General features: G+C 43.5%; 1 protein-coding gene across 1 annotated transcript in view; it reads right to left on the minus strand.

Annotated features, from left to right (window-relative positions):
* The window catches only part of LOC137518596 (band 4.1-like protein 4B), a 208,541-nt gene that overhangs the window by 52,323 nt on the left and 143,313 nt on the right, over positions 1–12,905 (minus strand). Inside the window, exons 9-11 of the mRNA XM_068236669.1 lie at positions 10,146–10,234; positions 4,398–4,467; positions 4,138–4,307 (exon numbers count right to left, since the gene is read on the minus strand). Of these exons, the coding sequence (XP_068092770.1) occupies positions 4,138–4,307; positions 4,398–4,467; positions 10,146–10,234 (329 nt within the window). The remainder of the gene's footprint in view (positions 1–4,137; positions 4,308–4,397; positions 4,468–10,145; positions 10,235–12,905) is intronic.

Consider the following 12,905-nt stretch of genomic DNA (forward strand, 5'->3'; position numbering starts at 1 on the left):
AGCCCACAGCACAGATCAGATTTGCAGCATGGCAATCAGACTTCCCCCTCCCCTTTTTTCCCCACTGGGGGGGGGGATGTCCTGCTGGGGGGGGGGGGGGGTCTGATCGCCGCCGGCTACCTGTGATTTGCGGGGGGGGCTCCTCAAAGGCCCCCTCCACAGAGATTTCCGCCCTCTCTGCCCTTCCCTCCCTCTCCCTTACATTGTGGGCTGTCCTGCGCCGCCTAGGATAGGCTTCAGACTATCAGATGCCGGCGATCCCCGGCCAACCAGAGGCCAGGGATCGCCGATCTCCTTTACGGCGCTGCTGCGCAGCAGCGCCGTATGATGTAAACAGCGGGGATTTCTTCCCCGCGTGTTTACATTTAGCCTGCGAGCCGCGATCGGCAGCTCGCAGACTGTTCACAGAGACACCCTCCGTGAACTGGCATGGTTTCCACGATAACACCACTTCGACCTGCCGACGCCTATTGGCGTTAGGCGGTCGTTAAGTGGTTAAAGTTGACTACTTCTATACCATCAGTCTCTGCCCTCTTAAGGACCAGAGACTGCTAGTGCGGTAAGTCCGCTTACCGACAAATCGCCGCAAAGATCCGCCGCTCCCACGGCTCTGTCCCTGTTACAGGTCCCTCTCTCTGCTGTCGCTATGACGGTACAGCTGTGCAAGCAGGTCAGGAGTCGCTTTCATTGGCTCCTGACTCTTAATCAGAGTCAAGCCAAAAAACAACTTACTCTGCTTCTGCAAAAGTCCCAGCAGCGTTAAAGCGGAACTGAAGTAAGAGGTATACAGAGGCTGCCATATTTTTTTCCTTTTCATCAATACCAGTTGCCTGGCAGCCCTGCTGGTCATCTGCCTCTAATACTATTAGCCATAGCCCCTGAACAAGCATGCAGCAGATCAGGGGTTTCAGACTTTAAAGTCAGATCTGACAAGACTAGCTGCATGCTTGTTTCTGGTGTTATTCAGATACTACTGCAGAGAAATAGACCAGCAGGGCTGTCAGGCAACTGGTATTGATTAAAAGGAAATAAATCTGGCAGCCTCCGTATACCTCTTTCTTCAGTTCCCCTTTAAGTACTATTCCCCCTCCAAGTCACCATGGATAGTGGAAAAAGATATACATTTTCCAGCTATTGCTGGCAGCCGAATTACACTGTTTTTATAATAATGCGTGCTCCATCTTTAGAATTACTCACTGAGTGCCGTGATAGCCGCAATTCCTATTATGGCCTATGGCAGTGGTCCTCAAACTAAGGCCCGCGGGCCGAATGTGGCCCTCTCAGGCTTTTTTACCGGCCCCCCACACACAAAATGTATTACTTAGATGCGGTCAGCTGCATCTTTGAATATTGGTAGTCCGCATATAGAATAGCAGTGCTGGCACCACCCATCCACATGGAAGCCAGAAAGCAGTAATTTGCTGGTTTACAATCAAATTCCACATTAAGTGACACTGCTGTCCACTGCAGGTTGTCACGTGGGTATGCTTCACTGTCTGGCCCGCAAAGACTTCTACATCATTTTATGCATGCACCGGCCCCCCAGCAGTCTGCAGTATGTTGACCGGCCATCGACCCAAAACGTTTGGGGACCCCTGGCCTATGGTGACACCCTCTGGCGCTGTTTTTTTACAGCCCTCTTATCGAACATACCCACTGCGCTCCAAAAACTAGGAAATCGCTAGATTTAAAGAGACTCTGAAGCGAGAATAAATCTCGCTTCAGAGCTCATAGTTAGCAGGGGCATGTGTGTCCCTGCTAAAATGCCGCTATCCCGCGGCTAAACGGGGGTCCCTTCACCCCCAAACCCACCCCTGCAAAACTTGGTCGTGAAATTTTCTCTTCCTGGAGGCAGGGCTAACGGCTGCAGCCCTGCCTCTAGTCGAGTCTATCAGACGCGCAACGCCGCCTCTCCCCCGCCCCTCTCAGTGAAGGAAGACAGAGGGGCGGGGGAGAGGCGGAGGTACGCGTCTGATAGACGCGCATGAGGCAGGGCTGCGGCGGTTAGCCCTGCCCCAATGCGGAAGCACTCCCCGGCTGCACGGAGGGGATTTGGGGGTGAAGGGACCCCCGTTAAGCCATGGGATAGCGGCGTTTTAGCAGGGGTGCACATGCCCCTGCTATCTATGAGGTCTGAAGCGAGATTTATTCTCGCTTCAGACTCTTTAATGAACAATATAAAACCTGATGAAAAGGTCTCTGAATGCCGATGACAAGCTGCCCCCTACTGGTACAAGTAAACAATTATTCTGGAGATCCAGGTATACCCTAAATATCTGTGAGGGTCCTTTCACATTGCAGGTTGCACTGCGATATGATCACTGTTAAACAGCTGCACCACACGCTATCCCTTACCACCCAATGGTGGGCGCCCTAGGCACAGCAAGGTCCGCACGCAAAATACATAAAATACAATATACATAAAATACAATATACACAAATGGGTCACCTGGTAAGGTTTCCAATGCCTTTGTTGCAGTAGCACCTCACTCCTCACCTATAAATTGCTGAAATTCAGGGAAGAGCTTTATGTTGATGCTGCTGAAACATCTACCGTATATACTCGCAAGCAAGCCGACCCGCATGTAAGCCGACCCCCCAACTTTCACCCGAAAAAAACAGGGAAAAATGATTGACCCCCATATAAGCCGGGGGTAGGAAATGCTGGCCGCCTTATTCCCCTAGTGTGTCCCAGTATCGCTAGTATAGTGCCCAGTATCGCTAGTATAGTGCCCAGTATAGCTAGTAAAGTGCCCCAGTTTAGCTAGTATAGTGCTCAGTATAGCTAGTATAGTGCCCCAGTATAGCTAGTATAGTGCCCCAGTATAGCTAGTATAGTGCCCCAGTATAGCTAGTATAGTGCCCCAGTATAGCTAGTATAGTGCTCAGTATAGCTAGTATAGTGCTCAGTATAGCTAGTATAGTGCCCCAGTATAGCTAGTATAGTGCCCCAGTATAGCTAGTATAGTGCTTAGTATAGCTAGTATAGTGCTCAGTATAGCTAGTGAAGTGCCCCAGTTTAGCTAGTATAGTGCTCAGTATACAGTAGCTAGTATAGTGCCCCAGTATAGCTAGCACAGTGCCCCAGTATAAGCTAGCATAGTGCCAGTATGGGTAGGTGGGTGGGTAGGCAGTTAGTGCCCCTTCCCGCTCCCCCCGCGGCCGCCGCTGCTATTACCTTAGGCGGCGCCGCTTCCTCTATCCCCGTCCTGCTCCGGTAACTAACTAATTCACAGCAGCGCGCCCCTCGCTGCTGTGATGGAGGAAACCATAGAGAGCGGCTTCCTGTAGCGGCGATGCCGTTACTATGGGAACCGCTCTCTATGGTTTCCTCCGTCATCACAGCAGCGGGGGGGCGCGCTGCTATCAATTAGTTATCGGAGCAGGACGGGGATAGAGGAAGCGGCGCCGCCTAAGGTAATAGCAGCGGCGGCCGCGGGAGGAGCGGAGAGGGGCACCACCTACCCATGACTCGCAAGCAAGCCGACCCCCCAACTTTTGGGCCACTTTTGGGGGGTGAAAAATTCGGCTTGCTTGCGAGTATATACGGTATCTATTTAGCGATCATTGCTCACCTCTTTCTGCTTCTCAGCTCAGTGCCATTCAATTTTAGCAGGCTGCTGGCTGTGCCCGACTTGTAGCAACAGAGGAATGTACACAAAAGATAATGTTATCACCACTTGGGATGCAAGCTGCAAGGAGCTTTCCACTGAAGAACAAAATGCTGTTTAACTGTTTGAATGCTGTTCAGCTACCTTTTTTTTGTGGTATGCTGTAGATAATCTTTTAGAACAAAGAGTAAATACTGAGTTTCATACCACACTTGCACTATATGAAACAATATCTTGGGTGGCAGATTAAAAAAAAAAAAAAAAAAAAAAAAAGACTTATTTTCAGATTTTCTGGATGACTCTAGTAGATATATCCATTTTTCTACACACATGCACACACATTGAACGTTCAAACTACAGTATTTTGACCACTGTGCAGAGAGGATGGAAAACCGTAATCCATAGCATTTGTTTTCAGAAAATGTCATTTTCTTACTCTGCATCTGGTTTCCTATGCTTTCAGCCATCACATCTAGAGCACAGCAGATAATCATGGCTTACTCTAAGAAATATCAAAATATTTTACCTGAATCGAAATCTTGATCCCAGTCTTATGAATTCAGAACGTGTGGGTTTTGTATTTGCTGGAGTCCTTAGTCTGAAAAAAGCATGATGCTCCACTGCACATTTCCACAAATGTTTACAGACTTTAGAGCTATCCAAGCGGAAAACAAACGTATGCTCCTGCTCCCTACCCTACAGTGAGAAAAAGGTAAGCTGGTGAGACAGCACGGAAGCGGCAATAACTGATACACATCACCAAGTAACCTTCAGCGTGGGCTTTACCTGTTCATCATCTTCTACAACAACAAGGGTTAACTTGCTTTTCTTAAAATCCATTTTCGTAATTTTGGGCCTATTAACAGAGTAGATTATTAACCTATAATATTTGCAACACACTGTTAAACAACAATATAAGCTTCGGGACAGAAATGTATTCACCCAAATAGAAGGTGTAACCCATCTCACCCCGCACCTAAGAACTCACTACAGAATATATTCAAGCATTTCTCAGAACAAATTCATCTCTTATGTGCATCAACAGAAGTGAACTAAAGCCAATGTAAATTTATAACAAGTTAAGCCCTGATTTATTATGGCTGTGAAAGGCAGCAATGACCGCTATCACAACATACAAAGGCTAGGAGAGTGCTCATGACTCAAATGTATCAGAGATTATCAGCCATAGCTATGGAATTTTCTGCCATAGGTAATGGCTTGTAGATTGCCAGCAGACCACAATTAATTAACCTTCACTATTATTTTTTGGGGAGAAGCCACTCATCCCTCCACCCCCCAACTTTGTGAGGGAGATGGAAAATTCTGCTCCTTTCACAAAGCGCAAAAAGGGCACCACCAATGTTTAAAGTAGTGAGTTGGTCATGGCCCAATAAAAAAAAAAAGAAAAAAGTAGGTAGGAAAAATGCCATAGACACACATTTTACCTCCTAGGCACCCATACAGTAAGTCTGAATAAATATTATAATTGGAGGGGCATGGGGCTACAACATCACCAATGCTCAAAGTAGTGAGACTGTTATGGCCAAAGGAAAAAACAGGAGGTAGGGAAAAGGCCACACACACACACACACACACACACACACACACACACACACACACACACACACACACACACACACACCATCTCCTAGGCATCCATCAAGTATGGTTGAATAAGGAGTTTATGACTGGAGGGAGTAGGTCTACATTTTTTTTTTTTTGTCCTTTAAAGTGTACGTATGGGTGCATTCACAATGTCTAGAAGAAAAAGTCAAGTTTAACAAGCATAAGCACTTTTAATTTACAAAATAAAATGGTCAGCCAGTCCACAAAAAAGCAGTGCAATGCCCAGTGATACATAGGGAAACATTCAGAGCATGCATGAACCCCTGCTCATTTCAATGGAGCTAATTTTGCAATGCCTTATCTAAATTAAATTGGGCCTTTAATGTTTTAACACATTACTCATTTATTTTGGCGCCTGGTTATAATGGCAGCGATCATCTGGTTGCAAAAATACTTCTGTAATCTCTGCAGAAATAATGGTACTTTTCTGAAGAGGAGCAGATTATCATATTTACAAATAAGGGTTTACCAGTTATCATAGTTTGCCAGTTTGCAGCTTTTTCCAATTATCAACAAAAAGTTACCATTGGCATATTTATCAGATGGCAACCAGTATAGTCTCCAGTTTATTTCTTGCCTAGCAGTATTTTTCTCTTTGAAGCGGACAATTTTATTGACTTTAGTGGAGCAGAGTGGAGAGCAGCCTTTTTTATTCAGCCGCTGAACAGAATACCGCACCGAGCTGGCACCACCCGCGGCTATAAAATCTACTTGAGTCCTTAGCTTCAGAATCGCGGCTTGCCCGCACTTTGCTTTAAAGGCAGCAGGCATCTTCTCAGTGTATTCGATACTGCCACCAGGCAAGACAGAGGCCACCAGGGCGGAGAGAGGCCACTCGGAAAGAGGCAACTAGGCAAATTTACAAGTACTGTACAATGCAATACTGTACAATAATGTAGAATACTTAAGTGCAATAAGTACTGTACTGTAATAAAAAGGGGTTAAGTTAAATTGGTATTTGTGTTAATATACTTTAATTAATGATATGTATATAGAGTGGAGCATAGTACTGCAATAGTTGGGCCTATTTTAACATAGAGTCAAGAAACCAGAAAGCACACATGTCCGGCACCAGTCCATTCCAGTCAGTGCTGAATAACGAGACTACTGTAATATTTACAGATATTTTACTCTGACCTAACCTCTCTCTACTCTCACACAGAACCCTCCCCGGTTGTGCCTAACCTTAAACTCTCCATTTTTTTTTACTTTGTACAGCACCATGAAATAATTTGGCACTTTATAAATTAATAATAAGGGGTTATTGGGATTGATAAAGTTGGTATGGGAATAAATGTTAAAGGTAACAGGCGATATAGTTTTATATTTACGTAGCGCCAACAGAGAATATATTCACCTGGTGTCAACAGAGAAAAGAGTTGCATTGCTGTGAATGGGGCACCCTTTTTTAATAGGTGCCATTACTACGTTACAAACTAAAAATCCATCAAATTATACATTAACAATGGAATACAAATCACTTTATAACAGGGACATAAAACCTGTGACAACATGAGACTTCTCCCTTCCATGTGCAGCTAGTACAAACATACAACATCTGTGTCTGTGTGCTTGTTTTTCATGTTTAGCTGAATCTGCACAGAGACACTATCACTTGGTTTGTAGTGGAATAAAGAGCACTGATTGGGCACAGAGTGTTTTCTTTTTTACCTTTACTTTTCCTGGAACAGAGCTTCAATATTACTCACTACAACACCACTACTACAAATGTGTTTTAGGTTTTGGCATAAGTATGTGTACAGCCTTAATATTTACATATTGCATATCAATCCATGTTCTGTGGGTTGCATTGAAAAGAAAAAAAAAAAAGGAAAAGAAGAACAGAAGTTGCCAGAGCAACATGATAATGCCATAGCTACTAACAGACAAACAAGATTTGTCATAAATCGCCATGAGAAAATATCCACTTTTGCTACCCTAACAATATGACCCTTGTTGTGACCCTTTCGTTTGCAATGCCGGATTTAGGGCCCATTCCCAAAGCAGTGGTACGGAGCAGTGCAAACAGCTTCGCCCCACTCTTGCTTACTGTGAAGCACAGAGCCATAGGACCCCATTCTATACATGTCAATAAGACCAGTCATCTCCACTGCTTGAAAATGCAGGTGGGTATAGCAAGCATGGTGTTACTGAAGGGAATCCCTGAGAGGAAGCATATGGCAAATATTGGTTCAAGGTTCAGCCTCGACACAATGCTGCCACATGCTCAAGACAAGGCTAAAAAAAGCAAGGATCAGGCTGTCGCACAAAACAAAAATGGACAATTCTTTCAGATGACAGAAGTTAGTAGTCCATACAAGACCTACAGTAATACACACTCAGTGGTTAAAACAAATCTGCTTCCTGGTTTATGACTCACAAACTATACTGCACTTCCTCAACAGGCCAGACTTTACAGTGGACCTGAACTCAGAACTTCCCCTCTGCTGTAAAAGATATGCAACAGCACAATAACCTTTAAAGTTGCGCAAAAGGTGGATCAGCGCATCACCAGGCCGCCTCCGAATGGCCTCGAATCAGAGGTGCGCTGAGCCCCCCCCCCCCCCCCCCCCCGAAACTGTAAACGCACCTTGAACCCAAACACAAGCTCTGCATATACACCAAAAGCAAAGCTGTTAAGTGGGAGCAGCTGACCAAAAATGAATTAAATTAGTACATAGCAAGGAAATGAACAGCGCTACTTAAAAACAGACAAGTGCCTACCTGCAAAAGAGTGCAAGCCCCACTTGTGGGATAAAATACACACCTAGCATACAGTCTACCACTGGAGGATGCATAGCATGGGTGTGGCTAATGGAGTATAATCGAAAATTGCGCAAAAGGTGGATCAGCGCATCACCAGGCCGATCCACCTTTTGCGCAATTTTACTTGATTAGCCGCACCCAGGCTATGCATATACATAGGTTAGGATTTAGTTAGTGTTAGGTCCCCTCCCATGGAGGATTGACTTCTTCGCAGTGGGAGGGACGAGTACTTAATAGGTTGCATGCAAGCTGTTACAGGAAACCAACATCCTCCAGTGGTAGACAGGTCATGTGTATGCTCGGTGTGTATTTTATCCCACAAGTGGGGCTTGCACCCTTTTGCAGGTAGGCACTTGTCTGTTTTTAAGTAGCGCTGTTCATTTCCTTGCTAATAACCTTTAAATAAAAACATTTCTTACAACTGATACAAATTCTGCAATAAATCTGCAGTGTGTCTTCTTCCTGCTTTCATGGAAGCAGACATATTGTTAACATTCTGTGTTTACCAATTAGCTTTCTGCCGTGGCAGTCAGCTGACAGTTGAGGGATCAAATTAAGACTTGTGCTTAGTCATAGATGAGGGGGAATTAGACAGGCTAAACTCTCTAAATACATACAAGGTGCATTTCTATAGGTTTTCCTTCTGTCCTCTGCAAGAGTTCAGGTCCATGTTGAATAATTTTAGCTGCCGTGCATCTCTAACCTAACCGGATTGTAATTAAAAGGTCAAACGTTCCTTTTGCTGTCTTATCAAATTTTCTGGGTAAAGATAAATATTTTCAAGCCATATGAATATAGATATGCAATGATCCCCAAGGAAAATCTGCACTGGTAAATAGTTTTTTTTTTTATTTTATTATAGCCAGGAACAATTATATGTCAGGCAGATCAAACAGATGTCAGCTAAAATTGTCCATATCAGCTTACTAAGGCCCCGTTCACACTGCACGCGTTTCCAGCCGCGTTTTGGAAACGCGTGCAGGTGGCCGACACGCACGACATCAGACATTGCATAGAGTGCAATGTCTGATGTTCACACTGCATGCGTTCCGGACCTGTGCGGTCTGGGAACGCATGCTGCACGCATTTTTTGTAAAAACGCGTGGCTGTCCCATTCACTTTTCAGTGATGGGATCAGCCACGCAACGCACACAAACGCGGATGGCGTGCGTTCGCATGCGTTGCATTCAGCATGCGTGGCCATCCGCGTTTGTGATGTGAACGGGGCCTGATAGAGCCAAATTTAGACTAGGTGTCCACTGGGGTGCTACTGCTAAAATTTGAGAAATGTGAACAGGTTTCTTTAACGTATACACTTGTAGTTTCTGTAGCGTACATAGTGAAGATCTGTTCTCTAGTTGCATGTAACAGTAAAGAATAGTAGCAATATTAACCAATCAAGGATAAAGGGAATTGTAACAAAAAAAAAATCTGCCTAAAAAAAGTTAGTGCCCCAAATATGTAAATATAGGCCCCCTTTATGTGCATTATTTTTTTTCTTTTTATCTAGTCTGTGCTTTTGCTGAACTGTGCAGTGCCAACAGGATTGTGGGAAGGTTATTATTATTATTATTATTATTGTTTTAGCTACAGTAACAAACTTATCTCAAACTGCAAACAGAAACTTATTTCAGACAAGAAAAAGACACTATGAACAGAAGGCAATTTATCCCCCCCAGTTTACACAGCGAAGTAAGATTCAACCAGGTGACTTTAGCTTGTGGAGGAACAGTAATCTGTAATATAGGCAGTAAATTAACACTGAGCTGGGTAAAAAAAAAAATTAGAAAAGGGCAGAAGTGATGACACTTTTGGCATCACAGAGAAACCGTAAGGAAACCAGTAGGATTTTTTTTTTTCCTTTTTTCATAGCACATTTCTCTTAAAACTGAGTGAACACAAAAAACATTAGGATAGGTAAGGTCATTATTAGATTAATGTAAATGTTTTAAGTTAACATGGAGTTTCATCTCACTTTAAATAACTAAGCTTTGATTCTCTCTTTACCAAGAGCTTCATGTGTACATTAAAAAGTGTAAAAAACAAAACAAAACAAAAAACAAAAGAGCTCTGCCATAACATTAGCATGTACAGGTCAAAAGAAAAACAGCATTTTAAAAGAGGCATAAAACATCATATTACCAGAAGAATAAACCTATTTTGTTTGAACCTTCAAATATTAAGATGCCTGTTGGGGTGAGTCCAAGTGTGTATTCACAGCCATCTTTGCCCTAAACCGCAAATAAAAGGAGACAATGGTGAATCCAAATACAGTAGAATTTATTTAATTTAAAATTAATCAACCTTTCATTGACCATTTTTGTGCCACTTGAGATCGGTCTGCTCTGTGTGTCATATAGACAGAGTGAGCCTTTCTGAGCAACAAAAGCAATTGTTATAGCATGATAGGGAACCTGAAGTGAGTGGAATATGGAGGCTGCCATCTTCACTAGTTGCTCGACTTCTGTGCCGAGGCTCTGTCTCTAACACTTTTGCGCCATAGGCCCAGAATGAGCATGCAGATCAGATGCTTCGACTCTGGTCTGACTCCATTGGCTGCATGCTTGTTGCAGGTGTGCGACTCAAAAATAACTAAATCCAAAATGTCACCATGACACCCAGGCAACTGGCATTGTTTATAAGGAAATAAGGAGGTAAGCCTCGGTTTTCCTCTCACTTCAGTGTCCCTTTAGTAATACCTTGAAATAGGAGATGCAGAAAGAGCATTGTACATCGAAACTGCAATAAATGAGGCAGTACAAAATACAGTCAGAGAATAACAGAGGCAGTACGAAATACAGTCAGAGTTGATGAATGCAAAACTAAAAAAACTCTTAAAAAGGCAGGCTGTTCTGTGCTTAAAGGGACCCTGAACAGAGGGAAAAAAAAAAAAAAAAAAAAAACAACAACAGGGCTCTGAGCTATAATGGAAACGAGCCCTTACAGCGACAGGCACGATGACACGCCGGATGTTTGGACAGGCCGCACATGCACGACTTCAGCTGTAGTTGCCAGGTTTATTGAGCCGCCAGTGGGACCATGGAGGGGACCCAGAAGACACCAATGGACCTCCCGAGTTACAGGGGGTGTGCTGGAGGAAGCCCCAGGTAAGTCCAGATTTGTGGGTTTTTTTTTTTAACCTCTGCTCGGGGTCTTTTTAAAACACCAAGGAAGAAATAAGGACGCAGGTTTAAAAAAAAAAAAATGAGGGCTAATATTTGTTAAAAATAAACTATTGTGTAAATTTAGAAAAAGCAATTTGTACTGTATAACTAATGTAATAGAAAAAACAACAACAAATATAAAAGTTTGATATAAGCCTTGATGGGCTTAGGCCACATACACACAGACCATAGTCTTTTGAAAATGAAAGATCACAGACCAATTTTACCCCCTTCCATGTAGTATGAGAGCCATACTCTACACAGTCTGTTCTATGGAGCTGAACTCCCCATCAGACAGAAATCTTTGCAAGATGCTGCACACACAGATGCTGTACACATGCAACAGATCAGTATCTTCAAAAGATCTGTTCCTGCCAAAGATCCGTTCCTGCAAATTGCATTCATAGCGTATGAGATCTGCAGATCATCATACACACCTTGTTTAACTGACATTCATCTGCAGATCTGAAAATCCATCCTGGTAGATTTTGATCTGCAGATGAATGTGTTAAACCACGTGTGTATGATGATCTGCAGATCTCAGACTATGAATGCATTTTGCAGGAACAGATCTTTGGCAGATACTGATCTTTTGTGTCTGTACAGCATTTTTGTGTGCAGCATCTTGCAAAGATTTCTATCTGATGGGGAGTTCAGCTCCATAGAAAAGACGGTGAAGGTATGGCTCTCACACTACATGGAATGGGGTAAAATTGGTCTGTGATCTTTCATTTTCCAAAGACTATAGTCTGATGTGTGTATGAGCCTTTAAGATTGAACTCTTCCAATCTATTCTAGCATAGTGTAATATATGACTATATGGATAGAGCAATCAGCTTGGTAGACCATACAGACTCTAAGCAGACTGTCTCAAAGCCAGGAATCAAACAAGGGACTTTTTCTCTTGAGTTTTCTCCTAGGTGATATTTTCACACCTTGGCCCGTAGGGCGGAGCTTGGAGACACGCAGGACGCAATCCAGGAAGGAGAGTGAGGTGTCTGGTGACTGAGGCGTGCAGCGGGGATCCGACCGCGGCCGGTGCTGACATCAGATGTGCCTGTACACTTCTTGGATCTGATACGCATATTTTAAATTTGATTTTAGCGATTACATTTTGCAACACTTTTACACTATGGAAGTGTTTTGGCTTGCTTTTGAAGGTTATTTTTAAGGGACCCTTGCCCAGATCACAGGAGGGCTGAGATGCTGAGTGACAAGTGGGGACACTGTAAGTGTAACCCACTTGGGGGAATTGCCCCACTTAGTGTTTTCAGTGAAAGCACAATCTTGTCTTGTCCTGCAGTGATCACTGGGGTGTTCCCTGTATATAAACAGTATTGCACTATATGAGTCTATTTCTGTAGGGTGATCCATGACCCGTATCTGTCTGGGATTTGAGAAGTTTCTGGATCTGAGCGCTGCTTGATTGAACTATACTGGATTTGAGGATTTATGTGACCTTGTGAGCAAGCGCCCCCGATTCTTGGTGACAGTGTGGTGACTATACACATATATATTTATCTTTGCCGGTGAACTCTCTTGTGTAAGGAACGCAACTTTTAATCCATTGAGTTTTACATAGAAAGCTCGGGAGAACAGGTTAATTGCATATTGGCCCTTGTCAATAAAATGCCTTTGAAATCAACAGCAACTACTTTATTACTTTTTCAATTGTAAAGTGATGAAAAGTTAAAGAGAAGACGAAAAATTATCTCCTAAGAGAAAAGTCAGGAGAAAA

The sequence above is a fragment of the Hyperolius riggenbachi genome, chromosome 5 (genome assembly GCF_040937935.1).
Source record: "Hyperolius riggenbachi isolate aHypRig1 chromosome 5, aHypRig1.pri, whole genome shotgun sequence".
NCBI lineage: Eukaryota > Metazoa > Chordata > Amphibia > Anura > Hyperoliidae > Hyperolius > Hyperolius riggenbachi.